The sequence below is a fragment of the Talpa europaea genome, assembly GCF_964194135.1.
Source record: "Talpa europaea genome assembly, chromosome: 8".
NCBI classification, from domain to species: Eukaryota; Metazoa; Chordata; class Mammalia; order Eulipotyphla; family Talpidae; genus Talpa; species Talpa europaea.
The window spans coordinates 55764691-55788572 of NC_140075.1; the positions used below are offsets into that span (position 1 = coordinate 55764691).

At 36.7% G+C, this 23882-nt stretch overlaps 1 protein-coding gene across 2 annotated transcripts in view; it reads right to left on the minus strand.

Annotated features, from left to right (window-relative positions):
• Nucleotides 1-752: 752 nt before the first annotated feature.
• Nucleotides 753-23882, minus strand: part of UACA (uveal autoantigen with coiled-coil domains and ankyrin repeats) — a gene marked incomplete at both ends in the record, with an annotated part of 78974 nt that continues 55844 nt past the window's right edge. For both annotated transcript variants that reach the window (XM_084239666.1, XM_084239665.1), the window contains 12 exons: nucleotides 753-824; nucleotides 4037-4102; nucleotides 5730-5882; nucleotides 7877-10612; nucleotides 12839-12891; nucleotides 13717-13753; nucleotides 17238-17336; nucleotides 17980-18012; nucleotides 18539-18646; nucleotides 19678-19746; nucleotides 22213-22250; nucleotides 23458-23639. In XM_084239666.1, the coding sequence (XP_084095792.1) occupies nucleotides 753-824; nucleotides 4037-4102; nucleotides 5730-5882; nucleotides 7877-10612; nucleotides 12839-12891; nucleotides 13717-13753; nucleotides 17238-17336; nucleotides 17980-18012; nucleotides 18539-18646; nucleotides 19678-19746; nucleotides 22213-22250; nucleotides 23458-23639 (3646 nt within the window). The remainder of the gene's footprint in view (nucleotides 825-4036; nucleotides 4103-5729; nucleotides 5883-7876; nucleotides 10613-12838; nucleotides 12892-13716; nucleotides 13754-17237; nucleotides 17337-17979; nucleotides 18013-18538; nucleotides 18647-19677; nucleotides 19747-22212; nucleotides 22251-23457; nucleotides 23640-23882) is intronic.

Sequence of the window (23882 nt, forward strand, 5' to 3'; positions counted from 1 at the left end):
TGCTTGGTTACTATAGTAGCAAATGTCAGGGTAATTGCTAAGAAAGAGTGTAAAATTTTGACACTTTGAAAAATCTAGTATACCATTTACCATGGTTCTCTAACACTGTGGCAAGAAAAGTCACCACAAGTGAAAGTTCAGATAACGTTGTGGAAAGTATGAGGCAACTTTATTATAAATTCCTGACATATTCTACCCCTGCCTATTCCTAAATGTAATGTAGCACTGCAAAAGTTACTAGCATAAGAAGAAAAAGATCTGTACCTCCAAAAGAAGTCAAAAACACTCATTAAGTTACTTCAATAAGAATGCCACTTGGCAAGCCAAGTTCAGTGCATTCCTTGAAATCACATTAGGTTTCATGGCTCGAGGGAAGATCTCAAAGATCTTTTGATCCACTTGAAAGTGGCCATGGACCAAATTAATTTCTCTGAAAAAAATGCCTAAAAAATGATTTCAATCTAGGGATGCTCTCAGATGGCTTGTTTTATCAGGGACTCGATGGTTCAAAAATACGTAGCCAATCCAAGGCAAAATGCTCTTTTTTTGCCTACCTACAAATGTAACATATCTAGAATATGAGATTTGAACTGTTAGTAAAAAACTCAGTCACATACTCAACTAATTTAAAAAACCTACTAATTGGACAAAATGCATTTTATTTCACTTGGAGTAGCCCAGTAGGCCACGGAGCCGCATACAGAACTCTCAGCACCATCAGGGAAGGCAGACGTCGCCAGGCGGGGCTGCTGCTAGCACACAAGCCCCTGCCGCATTTGTATGATCTGGAGCAAGGCCGCCTGCACATCTTCATCCATGTGGCCCTTGATAGAAAGCAGAAAGGGGAGAGACTGTGTCATCTTCATCTACACAGGAATCCTAAAGACAAAGGCTTTGTTGTAGGGCACAACAGGTTGTGATTCCCTCAATGGTAAATCCCCACCACCTTGGTGATGCTCTAAAGAATGTGTTAGAAAAAGGAGTAAGGTCCTATCATGGAAATACAGTCAATTTAAAGCTAGTGCACACCAGTCGCTCTGAACATCTATTATCAGAAAACAGATGGACAAACTTCTCCTTCTCTTTTTATGTAACAGCTCAGATGATAGGGGCAGCATAAATTATCAACAAGCAAAACAAACCAAGTAAAATCATTTTTGGTTCCTGCTAAGTTGTTTGTTTGTTTATTTATTTATTTGTTTGTTTGTTTGTTTGTTTGTTTTTAAAGATTTATTTTATTCATGCATACAAGAGCTGGGGTACAGGCCAGAGATGCAGGGGGTAAGAGAACTCACCAGAGACAGAGTAGGGAACAGAACAGGCAGACTGACTGAAATACACTGCTGAGGGGAGCAGCAGGCAAGACAGGAGAGGTCTGCCGTGCCATGCGGGTATCTCCCTGGTCAGCTGGGAATTGAACCCGCGCTGCAGAGAGCTGCGCTCAACTGCCTATGCCACCAAGGGAGGACCCTTTTTTTTTAATTAGAAAAGTAATTAGAGAAAAAAAATCCCTATTTTTTTAACATAAATAAGGTCATATGTATTATTTTACAAGTGAGTATTTTTCACCTTGTGTCATCAAAATCTTTCCCAAGTTATTACCCTAACTACTTTAAATTACTCTATAATTTTCCATTGTGTGGCTGTCTCATAGCTTCTTCACCCCTTTCCCCAATGATGGGTGTGTAAGATGTTTCTAATTTTTGTGGGCAGATTCCTAGAGAAGAAATTACTGGGTCAAAAACTAGGTTCAATTTTTAATCTTGTTTAGTATTTGCCAATTCTGTCCGTGAAAACAGTGCTTCCTTATTTACATGCATATCTCCCATTGCTGGTCAAGTTGAGATCTTTTTACATGAATGTTAATCATTAATACTTAAAAAAGAAACACTTGAAATGTGAAAAGATTGCCGGAAAGAGAGACTGAATGCAAAGCAACAGAGTTTGGTTCTATGGTTCTATGGTTCCACCTCTTCAGATGCATGCTAGCACACTACACCCTCCACCAAGGCACTGCAGTTCTCCACCAGAGTCTGTTCTGCCTCCCCCTCTTTTTTCATGTCTACAGTCCCTCTTCCCCTCTGGTAGAATCAGTTTTATAATCAGATTTCTAGGGTTTGCTTTTGATTTGATCACTTTCGCTGTCTTCTTTATATTTCACATATAAGTGAAAACACGCAGTATTTGTCTTTTTCCTTCTGACTTATTTCCCTTAGCACTATCCCTCCAGCTCCATCCATGTTGTCACAAATGGCAAGATTTCATCTTGGTTCATTGCTGAGTAATGTTCTACTGTGCAAGTATACCACATCTTCTTAAAGTGCTCAGCTGTCCATGAGCACTTAGGTTGTTTCCATAACTTGGTTATTGCAAATAGCACCACAATGAACATAAGAGTGCATAATCGCTTCAAATCAGTGCTTTTGCATTCTTTGGGTAGACACCTAGAAGCAGAATTGCTGGATCATACAGTAGATCTATTCTTAAAAATTTGAGAAAGCTCCACACTGTTTTCCTTAAGGGCTAGACCAGTCTGCATTCCCAACAACAGAGGATGAGGATTCCTTTTGTTTCACATTTTGCCAACACTTGTTTCTGGTCTTTTTGATCTGGGTTATTCTCACATATCTCTGTCTTCTTTGGCCCAATGTCTATTTAGCTGTTCTGCCCATATTTTGATTGGGTTACTTATTTTCTTCTTGTTGAGTTTTAGGAGCTCTTTATAATCTCAATTACCACTTCCTTGTCAGATGTATGATGTGCAAACATTTTCTTCCATTCTAAACTGAATTTTTCAACTTTATGATGACAGAAGGCAAGACTATTTCAGATGCCAATTGCTCATTTTTCATTAGGAGTCAGTAGAAAATAATTTCACATTTTAGAAGCACACACTATACAAAGTTGAAAGGTTTGTTAGTTTGCAATGTCTTTTGGCAAGTGTGTATTTCCTTCGTTGGCCTGTGTCAGATCTGAGGGAGTCATTCATCCTCTCTAATACAGATCTTCTACACTTTTTTACTATTTGCCCTTCAGAACCTCCCACTCTGCTGTCAGTCGACAATCTTCTCTAGTAATTGTAATGTACTTTCAAATCCCAGTTTAATTTCTCTCTACTCTAAAGAAAGGAGCTAGAGATTCCTTATAATACCATTCTTTTCCACTGGTTTTCCCTTCATCATTTAAAGAAAAGGCAGGCATTTTGATTTTAAGAATTTAATGTCAAAATGTATTCCTTTTAATAATTTTAACTAGAGCTTAGTTTTTGCTCAATACTTAACTTTTTTTTCAAACAGTGTAGCCTGACATTTCAAATTCTAAGTAATTCCTATGATTGCTTACCTGCCACTCTAACATTGTCTCTCTGTCTTCCTGAAAAATCTATTGAGAATTTTAGAGGTGTTTATCATAGGGTCCCTAAGAACATGAAGTACAGCATCTTTCACATGTTAAATATTTAAGTGTGATTTATTTTTGTTAGAAAATAATTTATTCTTCATACCCCACCCCAAAAGAAAATTCTTAATCTTCTGCTTCACTGAGTTTAAAGTTCAATAAACATTATTAATAATCTCTTAACAATTTTTTGAGCCAATTTTTTTTCTTAAATTATTACAATTCTGTATATACCTTGTCATTTTTGTACTATTATAGTATTCTCGAAATTTAAAAAAAATGATCCTGAGCAAGCAAGAAACAGTGAAGTCCTCTCTGTGCTCCTCACGTAGCTGACAGCTACAGGTGGATGTACAGTCAATATCTCCAGTCAGCAACACCATTAATGTGCACTACTATCAGATGTTGCCAAACTGTGAAATGAGTGTCAAGCAGATGGAGATAAGACTAAATTTAAGATGCTGTGTAGCCATAGCTTTGTATATTCCTCTGGGAGATAAAACAAACCATGATTAAAAGAAACACAATTATTTTTAAAGGAGCACACAGGGTACAACTATTTAAACAAAATTTTCTTAAAAATAAAAAGTATATATATTTTCTCTAAAACGATCTTTTTTCCAAAGGACAAATTCTTTACCTGTGCAGCACTAAGGAGGTGTGTCCGATAAATTGCAATTACTTCTTGGTGCTGTCTGTCAGCATCCTAGAAACGTGAAAAATTAGACAGATCAGAATATCAGCAATCACACTGTCAAACACATGGAGACCTGTGACAATGCTGTCCTGAGGCCTGTTTCTAGGAAATAGTAGTATTAAGGTATTCCTGCTTTTTACTGATTACCTTGGACCCAGAAGATGCAGGATTCCATATCATAAACAGCACAGTCTTTTCTAATGAATGTGTGGGAATATTCTTAGTAAAGGCACGGCCATGTATCCTAGGTCACCAGTAATTATTGCTCTAGTGAACACTTACTGCCACGAAATTATGCAGACACTCATCAGCTAGACTCCGGAGTCTTGCTAGCTAACGTTGCCTGCTTTATCTCCCTGTCTTTAGACTTTATTCCCTAAATAAATGTTCGACCCCTTTCCTCATGACACTTTTGGCTCAAAAACTTTAAGCGATACCTCTTATAAGATCAAATCCAAACTCATCATCTTGGTTCTCAATGGCCTCCACAGTTTGGTCTCAAGACTTGTCTCAAGACATGCCCCCTGGGGGAATGTCACATGCATTCCACCTCCACCCCTTGCTTCACACTACTTCCTTTGCCTGAAAGATTCTCTATTGTTCTCTCACCCAGCAAAACACCACCCATCTATAAGTTCTGGCCAGGTTCTCCCTTCCTTCTTGAAACTAGTTCCTACCACAGCAGGACTCTTTCCTTCCTGTGCACCCAGGACTCTTATAGATTGGGAAAGTATTCTCAATTCTGTACTGGATACTTTTTGTCTTGTTGTTTTACTTTTCACTTTGCCTCTAACTCCCTGGGCACAGGAAGTGTATGTTCGTTTTATCCCTGACAGGATGTAGCGCAGTGTCCTCAACATAAATAATAGTCAAATATATTTGATTATTGACAAGACTACCATATCCTTTTGATAAGATCTAAATAGGTAATTTGTCAACATTAACCTGTAGGTCAACAGTGTTGTAAAGTGAACACTTTTAAATAACAACCTACTATTCAAAAACAACTCTTAAGCAATTTGTTTAGAATAGGAAAATATTAGCAACAATTTACATTTGATTGGGCTACGCTTTACTGAATATTTCAATATATATTAGCGCATTCAGTTAAAAAAATCAAGCAAACAAACAAGTAATCAGTTCTGATTATCCTACTTTATGGATAAAGAAGCCAGGTTAAGGGCAATGTTAAAGTATATATATAGTATAAAACCATAGGAAATGCCAATCTTTATTCATAAGGATAAAAGATTATTTTTTAAAAAGCTTCTTGGGTTTAATGGGCCAGTATTTTAAAGAGTGTGCTGCAATGGAAATGACACAGATGCAGCCAGTTCCAGAATTTAATCCTAACTGCAGGAGCTCTTGTTTCCTTGAGAATTCAATGGGGAAAATAAAACCTTGTGTAATGGTGATGAAGATCAAGTTTAAAGATAAAGTATTAAAAATTAAATAAAATATCTAATGCAGTACCTGGCATGTAGAGGCACCAAACTCATAATGATACTGCTAGTATAATAACTTTTACCAAAAAGCAATTACATTCTTCGATCTGAGCACAGCCACAGATCAATCTGACTTGGAAACAAGAATTCCCACACCAGCAAGCCCGCTCTGGAGCCCTCAAGTCACTCACAGCCAGCTGCTGGTGGAGGGACTGAAGCTGATGCTGCAGGGTGTCAATCAGCTGGCTCTGTCTCTTGCTGGGATTCCCGCTCCCGTAGGTGAGCTGTGAGAGGCCATTGAGTGCCTGTTTCAGTCTTTCCACATCATTAAGCAGTTCAGTTATCTTACAAAAAAAGAAAACAGTTGTGGAAAAACATATATTATTCACTTACTCGTTTAGAATGAACATCTTTAGACAGAAATCATTCCCTGACACATATCCCAGAAATGGAGGAATGAATGTTGTCAAAACAGTGTGTAAGCAGTAGAAACACTCTGTAATTTAACTTTTTTAATTCCTCTCAGAAAATTCCTTTGAAAAGTATTACCAAATTAAGAATAAATATGATGTATATCCTAAGACCAGACTGAGGACTCAGGCTTGTGAGGCGACATTAAGTACCTGAGAAGGTACACAGACTATCTTCTAGGGTGGTTGAAAACTTAGGAAGAGAGGGAGGAGTTCCCTCCAACAAAGTTTGAAAAGTAAAAAAAAACATGTTTCTTGTAAGTCTATAGAAGTTTAACTTGTGTGCCTTGCTCCTTTTCAAGAATGTATAATGTTGACTATTTTGTTTTAAAGAGGAAAAAAAAAGAGGCATGTCTAGAGCAAAAGCATCAGTGTAGGCAGATCTGAGGTACTTGCTCATTTCTTTTGCACTTTAGTTTCCTTCTGAGTGAAAGGGGCAAAATTTTTCATAGTTAAGAAAATTAAATGCAGGGCCTCCCCAGTGGCGCAGCAGGTTGAGCGCAGCGCTCCAAAGCTGTCCGCAGCCTCTACAGTGCCAGTTCGATTCCCGGCGGGCCAGGGAGATTCCCACATGGCCTGGCAGACCTCTCCTATCTTGCCCGCTGCTCCCCTCCACAGCATACTTCGGTCCTTCTGCCTGTTCTTCTCCATGCTCTGTCTCTGGTGAATTCTCTCACCAGCCTAAGCCTCTGGCCTATACCCCAGTGCTTGTATAAATAAATAAATCTTAAAAAAATTATAAAAAAAAGAAAATGCAATCATAATTATTTGCCTGGCATATGCCCATAAATAGCAATGATTTTAAGTATACATAATAACTTGCTATTATCATTACATTTCACTGCATTCATAACCACCTCCCAAACAAGCTGAGAGTATTTAAATTCTAGGTTACATGGGCAGACATGTCAGAAGGGTTAATATTTGTACCACTCCACTGAGGAAGGCCAGGGCTGTGTCTGTATCCACAGAATTGAGCATGGAAAGCATTTAATAATCATTTGTTGAACAGATAAAATTACGCTCAGTCTCCCCAATTTCTCATTTTCATAGCACACACTTTATGCGACTATGAGTTTTGAAAATACTGTTGAGCACACACTCTGTAAGTGTGCGCTTTGAGAACGAATGGCAAGAAGGAAACTTAAGTTACAAACCTGATCTTAAAATCTGGCTGGGAGGGTGAGCTAATAATGCTGACATAGCCATCATATGCATGTGTTAAATGAGTGGCAATGTCAAATCAAAACAAAAGATGCATTTTGGAAGAGGACGTTTACTGTAGGCTAAAATGAACAGGAAGGCTCTGGGAAGGATAAGTGGTTAAGTGGGCACTAAGCAAAGTAGAGGATTTAATTCAAAAGGGCGGGAGGCAGACATTCTGAATGAGGGGCTCAGTTTGTAGAAAGATGGGGGGCAGAGTGTAGCTGGAGGCCTCAGTGTACAGGTACAGGTAGATGCCAAGATAAGGAGGCAATGACCCCCCTAGTTCCAATGCAATGCAGGAACATCTTTCCCTCTTTTCCATCATCTTTCTTCAGATACCCTAAAACCCACTGAATTTTGATCATTCATTTAAGAGTGAACCTGGAGCCCTTCCCATGCCTACCCCCATTCTTGTTTTCCTTGAGGAAACCAAGGGAAAATTGCTTTTGATTTTTCTTTGTGTAACTTTACTTTTTTTTTCTATTGTACCTTTTTTTTGCTTTTGGCATACCAGTCCTCAGACTGGAAAGGTAGCCTTTCATGGCCACTTTGTTAATGCTTTTGTAAACCAGTTCAGGGAGGCTATGGGAAAGAGCCCTGTTTTACCCCAGGGGTTCTGTCTGGGGTTTCCAATGCAAAAAACACAGATTACTGGGGCCTACCTTGTTATCTTTTGCTTCAATCTGTTTAGCAGATTCCTGTATTCTTCTCTGCAGCTCTGTGATTGTGGTTAAGGACTTGTCACACCGCTCCTGCTGATCCTTGATTTCTTGCTCAATGCTGAAATGGAGCAATTCCTTCTCATCTTTTGCGCACAGTCCCTTCTTTTGGGCATACAAAACCTCCTCGCATACTTCCTCATATTTCCTATTCAGATTGGCTAATTTTTCATTGAGGCTGGAAATCTGTGTCTCCAAATCACTTTTTGTTGCTTTGTATTTAGACAAATCGACAACCTCTCTGGTCTCCAAATTTTTTAATGCTTGTTTAGTATTCTGAACCTCAGACTGGAGTTTGGAGACTTCTTCCGTTTTGTTTTGGCTTTCTGCTTCCTTTTCTCTCAGACTAGCTTTAATGATTCCAACTTCTTTCTCAAATGCTTCCTTAATCTGCAAATGCTCTGCCAGGGGCACAGAAGAGTTCTTTTGATTCTCCAACATTTGCTGCAGTTTGGTCACTGTCTGCTGCTCCTTCTCGTAACACCTTTGTTTATTCTTCAGTTCTTCCTTTAGATTCTCAATTGTGCCATTAAGAGACTTTTTTAGGGCCTCAACCTGTTCTAATGGTACATGCTGTTTCTGCATAAGTGTTTGTGTGGCAAGGATCTCAGAAGTCTGCTTGGTATTTTCTTCTAGCAGCTTCTCCTTCTCATTCCTTACCTCTGTGTATTTCTGTAATAGGTCTTTTAACTGTTTGCTTAGCTCTTCTATTTTTCTGCTTGACGCTCTTTCCATTTCATGAGAATTCTCAACAAGAGCATTCTTATCCTTTAAATCCTTCTGAAGAGTGAATATCTCCTCCCTTAACTGGTCATTCTCTTGCTTGCACTTCTTGCTCTCTTCTTCCCTGACATTACACTTATGTGTCTGCTCTGATAACTGTTCTTTTAGTTCCTTCTCTGTTGCTTTAAATTTTCTCTCACACTCTTCCAAGCTGACAATTGGCGCATACTTTAGCTTAATGCATTCTTGTATTGTGTCAAGCTCCTTTTTCTGGGCTTCAATTTCAGCATGCAGAGTCACGATCTCGTCTTGGCCTTTTTTGTACTTAGCCAGTACTTCAGCACGATCATCCTGCATCTTTTTCATGTTCTGACTCACAGTACTCATCTTTTCTTCGTGTTCTTTGAGGCTGAGGTACTCAGCTTTTATTTGGTTCTGAGCGTTTTCCAGGTTTCTTTTTAATATTTCATTCTCACTTTTTATCTTCACAAATTCTTGATTTACATCTTCCAGTTTTTTCTTCGCATCCAGTAATTCTCTGTTAGTTTTATCTAATGTGCTGCTCAGTGCCCTCTTCACCTCTTCGTGGGCTTTAACAGGCACATACTGGAGACTCATAATCTTTTTCAAGTTAGTGTTTTCAGACTGGAGCAAATGTATTTTCTCTTGGTCTTCACCACGTTTTTTATTAAGTTCAGAGAGCTGTTTATTTAGTTCAACAATGTTGGATGTCAGAGCCATGACTTTTTCATGTTTCTCAGGAGGCACCAACACAGTTTCCAGGCGACTAACATTCTTACTTAAACTATCATTTTCCATCTGCAATTTCTCCATTTCCAACTTCTTTTCTGTATGCTTTTGTGTTATATCCAAAAGCTTTTTATTCAGATCGTCGACAATTACACCATGTGACTTTTTCATTTCTTCACTTACTTTTAAAGGAACATAATGATTTTTCATTTCCGTGGTTAAAGTATGTATTTGTTGGCTGAGGGCTTTATTATCTAGATAAGCCTTTTCAATTTCTTTTTGTAGTGTCTGATTTCTTGATGTTAACTCAGTGATCTTCTTCCCCTGCTCCCCTACCTTTTGCTCTAACCTGTTCTTGAGCTGTTCGTGGTCCTGGGGTTTGACATGCTGAGCAAGCGTGGCCTTAAAATTCTCATGTTCTCTCTTTAACTGTCTAATTTCACCAAGTGACTTTTCATATTCTCTTTCTAGCTCTGCTATTTTTTTTGCTTTCTCGTTTACTTCACTAGATAATAAGCTCTTCATGTTTTCAAATTTTTCTGTCGGAACAGAAAGGGCCAACTTTGCTAACAAATCTTTCACTTGGCTTTCCATGTCTGTGGTCTTTCTCCCCCTTTTCTCAAGCTCCATCTCATACATGCTAAATTCCTTCTGCAATCGCTTATTTTCTTCTTTCAGCTTGCCTTCATCCCTCTTAAACTCTTCTACTAACATCTCATTTTGTTTGATTTGGTTTCTTAGTTTTCCCACTTCTGCTGAGGCACCTTCGTATTTGGCTTTCATGTCTTTCAGCTGCTCCTTGAGTTCCTCTGTGAGTCTGTGGCTCCCTGCAGCGGCTTCACTTGTCAGGTGCTCTTTAAGGGCAAGGAAATGTGTCTGCATTTGTTTCACTTTACCTTCCGAATCATACATCCTCTTCTGCACATCTTTTAATGCATCTTCTAATTGCTTTATCTGCTCATCTGAATCCTCCTTGACTCTTTCACATTCTAAGGCTAAAGCTTTGCACTCTGCCACTTTGTGAGCCAGTTCATTCTGAAGCGTGAGCCGGTCCCGTTTGGCCGACTCACAGAAATGGCTCATGGCTTCTAACTCCTTCTTTAAAATTTCATTTTCAGAGAATGAGGTTTGATTGGGTAAGGATAGCTCCAGGGGCCTCAACATAGATCTGCTTTGCATATGGGCTGGCATACCTGGGGAAGTACACTGAAAAGGGAAAAAAAAAACAATCATAAAAGCCTAAAGAAGACACTTATTTGCCAAACTGTGCAAAGTTTCCACATCATCGGTAAAGGGTTTTACACTGGAAGAACACAGCACTGATATCTGAAGTAAGAAAAACAGTTCTGGGTATGATTTCTTTAATAGGCTCCTAGTGACATTTTCAAAATCTGTTCACTTAGGTATATTTCTGGCAGAACAAAGATGGGAGACAGCTTTGCCCTCTGGGTACTATTTTCTCTTCCTTTCCCCACTCATAATACCTACCCACACATGAATATCAACTTTATCAAAACACATTATTTATGTATGTTATGGCACATCATATACTTAAAACTTTAAACTCTGAAGAAAGTTATCAGAATCCTTGAACTAAAAATAAGTAAAATTTTAAATCTACCAATAATTTTATAGAATGACTATATTATACAATCTCTAATAACATATATGACCTCTGAATACCTTCACTAACTCCAATGGAATCTTCCTTAAAGTATGGAAACAGGGCCTCCCTGGTGGCGCAAAGGGGTTAAGTCTCAGCAATATGAAGCTAACCACAGCCACTGCAGCATGAGTTTGATCCCCGGCCAGAGAGGTGACTCACATGGCACATCAGACCTCTCCTGCCTTGCCCGCTGCTCCCCTCAGCAGTGTATTGCAGTCAATCCACCTGTTCTGCTCCCCACTCGTCTCTGGTGAATACTCTCACCCCCTGAAACTCTGGCCTGTACCCTAGTTCTTATATGCATAAATAAATAAATCTTAAAAAAAAAAGTATGGAGGCCTCCCTGGTGGCACAAGGGGTTAAGCACTGCATTATGAAGCAATCTGTAGCCTCTGTAGCATGAGTTTGATCCCTGGCTGGCCAGAGAGAAACCCACATGGCACAGCAGGCCTCTCCTGTCTTCGCCCACTGCCCCCCTTAGCAGTGTATTTCAGTCAGTCTACCTGTTCTGCTCCCCACTCTGTCTCTGGTGAATCCTCTCATCCCCCGCATCTCTGGCCTATACCCCAGCTCTTGTAAGCATAAATAAATAAATCTTAAAAAAAAAAAGTATGGAAACACCTTCAAAATAAACCCATTAGTATGACAGCTGTTGACAGGATGCTAGTCAACTCACAAAAGGAAACAAATTTTCCTCTCTCTAGCATAAAGATTAATTAGAACTTAGCTGATGACCTTAGTACAAATTTTTATTTACAGTTTGTCCCCTCTCTTACGTGTTGACAAAAAAGGATAATTAAACTTATGTAAGTGTTAATAAAAAAGAGAATATATAATCATGAAAGACTAAATTTATTTCTATTTTTCCACACACAGCCTATAAAAGGCTCTTTATTAGTACTACTTCATTAATAAAAGCCATGGGCTATGAGTATGTTGCACTATTTTAATAGACAGATTTAAACTGAAGCTGCCTTTTGTGTATCAAGGAGAAAAACATTAACAACTCAGAATAATAAATATTCCAGCCTTAGTGTGCTTCTAAACTGCCTTTCATCTTACCAATTATCTTTAGACTAAGACTGCTATAATTTACCAACAAATACTTATGCAGCTTTGCAATTTCCATATTTCTTTTATTATTATCAAATATTTATTTCATCTTAAATACTGTTCCATTAATATCCATTCTCTCCACTTAGCCTCTTAGAAGTTTAGAAGTTTCCAAATCAAAGCAACCTTAAACATCACGTAGACTAATTCACTCTGCCTACCGATGAAAGTAAGTAAACCCAAATATTTGTCATTCCTGTAGTTCAAACGAGATGTTAGAAATGCAAACTGTGTACCTACTAGAAACTAAAAGTAGCAGCAAACAAGTATGAAAATGAGACAATACTGCCTCTTGGCAGCTTTATTTCGAGGTGAAGTTCCAAAACCCCGAATACATACATAAATGAAAGGGAAAGCATTATTTCAAAGTCAAAACAAATGACTTTTGAATTATTCATATGAATAATGTGCCTTCCCCTTTCTATGGGCAAACATGAAGAGTTAACCAATTGCTGTTAATGAATAAGGTTTACTATCCAAGACAATGAAGTTGTAATTCAAATCTTTTATTTAAGTCATTGTCATCAAAAACACTCTAGAGGGCACCAGAAACAGCAATACCTGCTTTTGTTAAACCAAACACAAGACCAATTTTTCTTTGGTATTGAACATCTTATTCAGTGGATATATTTAAAGAATAGTATTACTAGTACCTGTGAATCTGTAGTATACATTTGACCTTGTTTAAGAAGCAGGTCTTCTTTTCCTAAATAAGTACAAACAAATGATATCTTAATGTAAATTTCCGCACGAAAGTAGGTTAAATATTAATTTGGTCTCTTCTTTAATATTCAAACAAAAGAGGAGCATGAATTACAATATGAAGTTACTCTTGTTCTAAATATTTACCTTAATATTTCTATACATAAAGGAAGTACCTATATTCAGAATACGAAGTGGGTTTTTAGAAATACGTGAGACTAACTAAAAAAGCTTTATGATAATCATAAAATAAGTATCTTACCATCATCAAAAAAAAATGGTATTCTTTGTCACCTACAGAATAAATGTTACTGTTGTACTTAGCCTAGAAGATAATTTAATATTCACTGGGAAGCAAGAAAATAGTTCTTCTAGAGAAATTGTTTAAAGCTGAAGAACAGTAAACAAAAATGAAGGTTAATTATGCACTCTCTTAAAATTAGTCATTGTTTATAGAACATCTAACACCTTTACAAGCTTACCTATATTGAGACTCTACAAAATTTTCTCCATAAAAAGCAGCCCCAAATATTACAAGATAAATATCTACTAGTTGATGAGGCAAATTTGGTAATTGACATAACATACAATTTAAAAAATAGAGAGAGTTAAGGAAACTCAGCCTCCATGATGAACAGACTGTATATTAAGAGGCTACAGCAGTGGCCTTCACCTCCTCCTAGTTCTTTGTGTTGAGATATAACACACAAGTAGTTGAATGAGATTTAGCATCAGGAATATCATGTTAGACAAAATAATAGGTGGAAACATTCCTCCTCTTTGCTTGAACTAGGTAAACTGAAATTAGAAACTGTATTTTTATACTTACGGTTACTGAAATGACTTCCTGATCCTAAATGATCGCTCTGAAATCAAAAGTATAAATTAAAACATTTTAGTTGAACACTGCTTCATTTTGTTAAATTTTGCTTCTATTTTAGCTCTAAGTGTTCCAGTCATTAAAACCACATTTTCAACATTCCTTGTTTCTCCTGAGTATTATTCTACTTGAACCCACAAAAAGATAATAGCGCTAGCAACAATTAGGGACATCAACTGGGAATAAACTACTTCACTAAGCATTTTAATAAAAGCAGCCAAGTGCTTCAAGGAAAAACCTACTATTCAAAGGGAAAAAAAGCAAGCTCCAAATGAACTAACTTTCAATGCACACTCTTCTGCTTCTTTACCTCAAAAGGAAGGAAATGCCACATTCACATCAACTGCTCATTTTACTCTACCCTGTTGGGAGCTGGGACCCTTCCTCATTGACTGCATAGTAGTGCAATCCCTTCTTTTAGAATTTTAGAATACCAATTACTTTTGGAGGCAAAGGGAGACAGAGAGTAAGAAACGAAGTTAAAGCAAAGAGACTCACACACTGATAAATCCATAGGTGAGTAATAGAAAACTTTGGATACCCCAAAGCAAAATGTATTTTTTTTTTTAATAGAGGCATGTTTTTATTTATTTATTTGTTTGTTTGTTTGTTTTGTTTATACAAGCACTGGGTACAGTCAGAAGCGCGGGAGGGTGAGAGAATTCACCAGAGCCAGAGCGGGGAGCAGAGCAGGCAGAAGGACCGAAGTACACTGCTGAGGGGAGCAGCGGGCGGCAGGAGAGGTCTGCGCGCCATGTGGGACCCTCCTCCGGTGGCCGGGGAGCAGCCGGGGATCGAACCGGCACCGCAGAGGCCGCGGGCAGCTTCGCAACCCAGCGCTCAACCGCTGCGCCACCGGGGAGGCCCGCAAAATGTATTTGGAGTGCTCCTTTTCCCAAGTAAGCCATACCCCAAAAATCCAACAAATTTAAATATTACACTTCAAAAATGAAGATATGCATGTTTGTATATTTGTACTAACAATTATATGTCCAAATCTGATATAAGTGACCAAGGTCAAAAAGATCCATAGTTCCTTAACCATTAATGCCACCTCACACTAATGATGGAAAATATCTGTAAACTTAGTCAAGCTTTTTGTCTGTGTAATAGTTACTACCAGAGTTTGCAATAGTTACTAAAAGAGCTTATACAATACAGATGGGAGAAGGCTTATTACACATAAGTGGTCAAAAAATTTAGTTTAGGTTTATTACCTTTCCCCGATGACCAAAATGAAAAGGAATACATGAGTTATTATAAAATTAGTTTCATTCTAAAATATCCATATTTTTCTATAACATAAGGAAAAGGCCTACAGATTATTACATAGAACGCAGAAATTTTGATGGCAGTTTATGAAGAGTGTTGAGAGTTTTATTAAGTATATGAGATGATACAGTAGTGGACATTCAATTCAATTCAGTTACAAATGGTGAATTCTTAGTTTTTAATGGCTGCATTCATATATACTGGGTCATATAAAAGTGGGCCTATCATTATGTCTTTTTTTTTTTGAAAGTAAAAAGTCATTTCTAATGTAACAATTCATCACAACGCACATTAATGACGGGAGAAAATGTTGAGTGAAAAAAGTCACAGAACAGACATGCGATCTGACCTCACATATGGAATGCGGACATAGCATGAGTCACAAGCAAAGGAGGACCCGAGAGATTATTGGGCAGGTGCTAGGAGTGTCAGGATCAGAGGTGCCTTTGCCTTATACCTTTAAATATACTTTCCAATTTTCTAAATAAATATATAGCTTCTGTGATTAAAAAAAATGTTATTTTTCCATTATTTATTATAACGTCATTGAAAGTTTTAGACTTGACTCTACCTTAAGGCTTAAGAATTTGACACCAGTTATAGGTGTCAAACTTGATAAATACTACAAAGAGAAAATACAGATGTGCTCTGAGAGTAAAACTAATACTGCAGTTAACAGCAAAGGAGAGCAAGACTGCCTGGGTTCAAGTTCAGGCTCGACCACTTTCTTCTTGTAAAACCTCTCATGGGCAAATCCCTCTAAGGCTGTGTTGTAAGAGGAATGAAAACAACCTGTTGCATAGAGTCACCCTGTCTATTCCATGTGTGTACAGTACAGTGGTGTCTGGCACATATTTGGTGCTGTGACAATGTCAGCTATGCCTAGTTTCACCGTTAACCTTTAAAAATTCTTCCAATGTGAAAAAGATGTGAGCCACTGAATTGAATTACTCTGTAGCTTATAAAACTGTTTATAAACAATCTTCACAATCAAATCATATAAATATAAACACACTGCTTTTGTTTTTTTTTAAATGTACCAAGACATAATTCATTAGCAACAAGTACACAAATGACTCTGTACATGTCTACCTTGCATCAGCAGAGCCCAGATCAAGATATAGAACATTCCTAGCACCTCCAAAGCTTCTTCATGCCTCACCCTTGTCATTAACCCTCACTACAGGGAGACCCCATCACCATACATTAGTTTTGCCCGAGTCTCAACTTCATAAAAATGGAGCCATGCAGTAGTATACACTGTATGTGATTTCTTTCAAACAACATTATGTCTGTGAGCTTTATCAATATCTTCTAGCATTGTTTTTCACAACTACACACATTTTTATTTACAAGGAAAAAAATTATTTTTTAAATTAAAAAAAAATTACAGTATCAGAATTGTATTCCCTCAAAAGATGAAAGATTCACATTGAATCAGCCACCCTCTTTAGTGACACACAGTGATGAACAACATTTATAATATACATATATATATATATATAATATATTAGAAAACAGTCTATGAAATTGAAAGTCAGGTGTGTGGTCACCTCAGTGCGGGGAGCACGGGTAGTGACAGGAAGCACACGCGAGGAAGCTTTAGGTGCTCTGCAAAGGCGAGAAGGTTTCAGCTTACAGACAGCCTGCGTACTTCATGCTATATCTTGCATTTTAATAAAAAGCTTAAAAAGTGACTTTAGAAAAACTAAAAGCGAATTGATCCCACTAAAGATGAGTTATATGATCTGAAGTCATATTAACACATAGCTCTCACCAAACAAAATGCTCCAGTTAATCCATATACACACAAAATCCTTGGAATAATACTGGTTCCCTAGTCATTTAAATGCTGCTTGTGATTATTGCCATTTTTATTATTGAAAATTTACAGTAAAAATATGAAGTTTTGAAGAGGTGAAGATAGGCGAAGAGGAAGATTGAGGAAGAGAAAAGAAGTGAACTAAATGTCAGTTATATGCTGGTCATTTCAATGATCTCATTTAGTTTTCACAACCTTTCTGTGAAGAAAGAACAATTACCCCAATTTTGCCAGGCAGGCAACACGCTTGCAGACATTCAATAAACTACCTAAGCTCACACTATAAAGGAAAGAATAATAATTTAAATTTAAGTCTGATTCTAAACCCCTTGCCATTACCCATTATGAGTTATAGGAATTAATTTAATTTTTATACCTCAAAATATTTAGTTCTGTTTTTCAGAGCCTCAATAGTTCTTAAGCTTTCTTCATGTTGCTTTTCTTTAGCTGCCAACAGAGACTTCAGTTTTTCTTTCTGAAATGGAGAGGAATAAGTGCGGGAATAAATGCTTGAAACTGGGCTAAATCTGTGTCTTAGAAAATGTTTATGAGAATTACTTTAAAAACCAAAATTAAAAATTCTCCACCCTGTGAATTTTAACTATTAGTAGAGTTGATAATTTCTACAAATATACTAACATAAAAATACAAAAAAAATACAATATATACAAAAATTAGGAAAATTTGTTTGTTTCAAATGTTATCATTTTCAATAGGTGTTCAGATTACCGGGTTAAATTAGTATGTGCACAAAAAGGGCAAAATAAGGAAAAATATACTTTAACTTAAAAGACAAATAAAAATGGTAACTAGAAAAAATGTTATTATTTTCAGATCTTGTCTTTTTAATGCTTAGAATTTTATATCTTTATGAAAAGTTTCACAGACAATGATACATTCTGAGGCAGTAATAGCAAAATGCCTTTAATAAACCCATCCACTATACTCAAAACATACTATTACAATTACATATAGGTTTTGTTTTCCCCTTTCAACAATAATTAGAAATAGAATCCTGTTTTCCACCTGAAATCAGGACTTAAAATTCCACTGCAATACCATATTCGATTTACACATCTAGAGTAACAGTACATTTTAAAGTAAATTTATCATCCTACCTCACTTTCCAGATCATCAGCAACCATAACTTCCTACATTGAAGAAGAAAAAAAAAAGTCCATTTTCATTCTCCAAAGTTTAAAAGGAATGAGCTTAGCAAATATCTTTTTAAAAGACTGACACATGTCTTTAAGATTGGGAACAAGGATGTGAGAAGAAAATGTTTATATGTGGTCAGTGTGTCATTTACCTGTTATCATTCATTCTTCTCCCTAACCAGATTCAGAAACATCAACCACCAACTCCTTCCTGCTCTTATTCCTCATGTTTTTTATGTACACCTTCTTCTCCAATCCCATAGCCCCAACTATGTTCAGTTCTTTGTTATAATCACACCCCAGTAATGGTCTCTGCTCTTATATTTGACATTAAAACCTTTATGTAAAGTCCTAGAAAGATATAACTGTCCTCAGGGGCAAGGACCTGATTTCTTCTCTTTCAGTACCCTGTCTTGATGTGACAGACAACCGTTAACAGTTTGTTAGCTATGATGACAACTGGTAGTAAAAGAGATTTGGGGGTCTATTTTGCATCCTTTGTATCATGTAGATTATTTACCTCATTCAGCTGTAGTTGTAAACCATTGACTTTATCCAATAATATTCTCTGTTCTTGCTGAATTTTCCTCAACCTGTCTTTCAACTCCTCATTTTCAATCTCCAGATCCTTAAACAATAAAGATAACAAGTCCTAGTCAACCTTAAAAGAGTCAACCTCTATACCTTATAGAAGAAATTTTTAAAAGCACTTCACGATTATATGCAGATATATAAGTATAGACAAGTTTAAATACAATTATTTCAACTACATTAAAATTTATACACCAGAAATTACATAGAAAATTACTATACTATACTAGCTAAGTACAAGTAAATACAAACAGCAAACCTTGATTCAATAAACAAAAAATAAAAGCATCATCTGAAAATAGAAAATAGCAGAGAAGAATATGTGATTTTAACTTTCAATTGACAGTTTCATGTCTATTATTCAAATGCTTTTATTTATTCATTATTTCAGTCAATGTTTTGATAAAACATTTAAGTTTTCAATTAAGGCTCTACTTTACTTTCTTAATGCTACATAGTAAACTATGAAAATCCATACAAAATGATTTTGTTTTACTATATGGAAAACAACCATTCAATTTATATCTTAATGGTACTTCAATCATTAAATAAACCATTTATGGACTCTTCCTCCAACTTAACTCACATAATAAACAGTTTTTGAATACTGGAACAAACATAAAAGATAAAAAGTGCTGTGTGGTTAACAAAATTATTTTTCTTAATTAAAATATAGTTTAAGAAAAGGGTCAGATTTTGTTTTCATTAATAACCATCATTTTACCGCTATAATTAATTTTCAAAAATGAATGCAAATTTATGATTCATGCCCAAAATAGATATATTTAAATCAACAATGAATTATATAAAGCTGTTGAATTATTTGCTTTTGAATATATATTTAAAGATACTTTATGCAATGTAATATTGATCCAGACATTCCTATCAAATGCTAAACCATTTAGAAAGGATTGGACAAGAAAACGGAGCCCCAAAACATACTAAGCTGCACTTCTTTCTCCTGCTCACTTCTCCTACTTTTTTTCTGCCTCTTTTCCCCAAACCTATTAACAGACAGCACCAGAATTGTTTGCTAAGGAAGACACCAAATTTCCTTTTTCTTTTTACCTGAATGCTGTGGTGCTCCCTCTGATTTGACTTCATAGTCACTTCATCCAGCATGTATGGCAAATTTCGCTTTGGTGAAACATAAGAAAACACAGCTTAGCCAGAGTGAGAACATGGAAAACTACATTTTCCTCGAGGCAATACACCCAACGGCGATGATCAGTTTACATTAAATTTTGTCGCACCTAACACAAGGTGGCAGTATTTCCTCTTAAATCTCCAAATGGACATCTAAGAATATGGGCCTCAAATAAATCAAGGTGTGATTTATTGTAAAATATAAAAAAATAACAATTTAAAATACTTATTGGTAAGGATTTGTTTTAAATAAAGTCAGCAAATATTAAAAAGAAGACCTTGTACTAGATACAAAACCAAAGTCGTGCTATGCGCTTCCATCAACCAACCACTCCCAAAGTAAAAATTTCGATTTTTTTTTTTTAAAGAGGTGAGAGAAGTCACATTAATATTGAATGCAAATATGGAACTCATTTATTTCTTTGAGCCCTAAAGAAGTAAAATATTAAGGAGTGTGGTAAGAAAGACAGCCAGCGCTTTGATGAGCTACGTGAAGGATCACTAAATGACTTGGGGTGCACGTTCTGTTTTTGCACACTTACTGCTTTGAAACTTTATTCCAGCTTAAAGATTTGCTTTAATAAAAGCACAACACAATTATTACACAAGAGAACAAATAACCTACTTTTTTTTTTTTTTAAATCCAAATGGACTTCTAAACCTGCACAATTTAGAAAACTATTTTGTTCTTCCTTTTGGAGAGCTAAAAAAGAAAGCTAACAGTTTGATTCTCCAAGATAATTTTAAGTGTTGTAATGCCTGCTGAATTTTGCTTAAGTGAGTGTTTAAAGCATTACTCTAATGAAACTGGATTTAGAACTATGGGGCGAACATCCCATCAAGAAGATGTTCTATAGCCACAATTTTGCCCAAACTACAGTTCTAGCCTCAAGCCTTTTCCCAAAGTACCATTCATGTGGAATCTGGCCCGCCTGCTCATAATATTTGCACTGAAGTGTATCCACAGAAAGTGTGGTTCACAGCCAGGCTGCCTCACTGATGCTTCTCCTGCGTCCTCAGTCACACACACGTGTCCCTCCGACATTTTACAGCCGTTTGGGAACAGTAAACACTCCCCCATCAGACACTTGGTCTACTTGTCCTCTCTGCCCCTTGGCTTCCTTACCTCCTTCACACCTCTGCTCAAAGATCATACCCCTAGACAAGGCCTGGCTTTCCTCTAAAACAGCATCTGCCCTCTCCCTCTGTATCCCTGAATCCTGTTCCACTTTTCTGGAAAGAATCTCTGGTGACACTACATACTCACTTGCACTCATCCATCTCTCTCCTGAGTGTGAGAATATATGTGGAAACAGATGAGTTTTTACTGCTCCCAGCAGAGTATTAACTTCATATGTTCACCTGGGCAATGCTTAAAGACCCTGAGCCCATCCACATATTCATGTCCAATCATTCTTTAAGTATTTGCATACTTTGAGTCATGTTTCTGTGGTTCTGTGCGAGATGCCTGGCATTGACATAACTATACACATTTTATCTCACTCTACTCCCTTCTGAGGTTATCTAGGGAGGGAGAAAGGCAGAAAGAGTTGCTCTAGATGGAAAAGGCAAGTGCCAGGAGACATGACCCATGCAGGAAGGGGTGCTCATGCCAGGAGGAAGAGGACAGCATGCTTTCACGTGGACCCCGGTGAGAAGTAGTGAAAGATGCAGAATGATGATCAGAATCACTCAGAAGGTACCTGATTACTTTCTCCTCAGGGTTGAGAAGTGCTCAGATTCGTCTCACTAGGGAAAAGCTGAAAGCCTGGAAGGGAACAGCCAGCAGAATAGGAAAGCTGCCTACACTAGCTTCTGAGCAGACAGGAGGGTGCAGGAAACCACCAAACTTGCGTGAGTTCAGAGATTAGGGGGAAACAATAAGACACACACAGGGAAACAAAACCAGGGTTAAATTGTGAGTTGATTAGTACAAGGTATGCATTATTTCATGCATTATGCCTTTCTAAAGTGATTCCTCAGTAAAATACAAACACAGCAAAAAAAAAAAAATGTCAACAGTGGTACTGAAAAAATAATATGTCACTTTGAAATTCTGTTTTCTTCATGTCTTATTGCATTAGAAGAACTGACCCACAACAGTAAGATTATTACAAGGGGGAAACTGTCTATGGTCTACCACGCTGCTATTCATCATGTCAGAACCTCATCAAGGTGCAATATTTCAAACTTGAAAGGGCAGTGATCAGGAGGTTATTTATTTCCCATTGGCTACATTAACTGTAATTCAGATTCCCAGTCTCAAGCTGATTATCAGTATCCAGATAAAACCCCATGTCCTTAATACTTAGGTTCTCTGTGGACATGATTAACTAGAACAGCAAACATTTCCACTCAAACAGCTACATGTCCTCATTAGTCAGTGCTGGTTTTTTCAAGCACTTTACTTAAATTGTCCCACACATATAATTTTTAAACATTAAAATTAAGATCTACCTGTTGTAGAGAAGGTCCTTTCTTCCAAAGTTCTCTCCCTGAAGATTTAAATAGAAAGAAAGGAGAGAAGGGAGTAGTAAAACAGCAGGTTGACTTGTATAGATGTATTCCCTAACTTTACACTTAGAGAAATAAATGCTAAAATTTTCTCTAAAGCTTACTACCTTACAGTTAAAATAATAATGAGATACCATGCTTGTCTTTGAATGAGCCTAGTTTTGTGTTTTTTTTAATGTGATAACATCCAGGTAGATAATATCCAGTATTAGGGAGATAAGGTTGAGTGAAAATGCAAATTTTATAATACTCCTCAATTAGAAGATAATTTATCAATATATGTCAGAAACTTAAAGAAATGTGCATACCCTGAAACTGAATGATTCAATTTTTAGGAATTGATCCTAAGGGTATAATAAAAATATGATAAAATATTTATGTTTAAGGACAGATACTAAATTGCTGTTTATATTAGTACAAAACCATAAACAAATAAAATGACAACTATAGAAAATGGCTTACGGCTTACTTAATTTCAAGTAGATGGAATTTAATGCATCAATAAAAAAAATCACACATTAGAGAAAAATTTATGAGGATAAAGTCTTCAAGACATAATAAAAAAGTAATCTACACCCTAAAACTACACACCTACATATTACTTCAATAAATAATAATTTTAAAGAATAATCAGAAAAAAATCTACAGCTCATACAGGTGACCTCAATTTTATGGAAAGGGAAAAGACTAGAAGGATAATCCTCATAATGTTACTAGAGGCTCCTCAGTGGTAGAATGAGTGACTCGTTTCATTTGTTCTGCTTTTATGTATTTTCCAATTTCTCTTAGATAAACATAGTAAACATATTTGGCACAACTATTTGATAAAAACTGGGTTAATATTTTATGTACAGGTTTAAACAATGATAACTTTCTTGAAATTTCAAGTATAAGAGTATTAAGAGCTTCATCTGTCATCACTGAAAAAAATTTGTGAAACGCTTGATTTGGCTTTCTCAGTTCTTAAGTTATTCCAGTTCAGTAGAGTTCACCTAATAAACTAGACAGTACATATGCAACAAACACTGCCTCAGAACAAGTTACTACTATGCCAAAATACAAAGCCACGGTATGGAGGGAGATGAACTAATACTGTTCTGCTTCTTACAAATTGTAGTTTTACCACCTAATCTTTTAAAGTTGCTCTTTATTAACTGGCACCTTTTAATTACAGAAAACCATTGGTACCTTTGTTAGCATTTTCTGATGCAGTCTTCAGTAAGGTTAGAATGTCCAGATTGTCACCAATTCTTGCATAGTAAGAACTATCATTGCCAAGGGCATCCAGCAAGCTTATATCAGCACCATTTTTAATTAAGACTTCCACTGCGTCTCTGCAGCCGTACTCACAACCCAGCATGAGAGCAGTTCTATAGGGGAAAAAAGAAGAATAGAAGACCTAGTGTAAGAGCCAGGAATATTTCAGAAATGTCCTCCTAGAGGCCTCCTTTCTCAAGAACAGAAATTATTTTTGAAAGTCATACTAGTTACAGATACAGGTTTTTATTTCAAATGTTTATAGTTTACTTTCATAGCATTTTTAAAAGCATGTAGTTGGTGTCTTAGCTTGCAGAGCTAAAATCCTGTATCACCTCCTATACTTGTATTTTTTC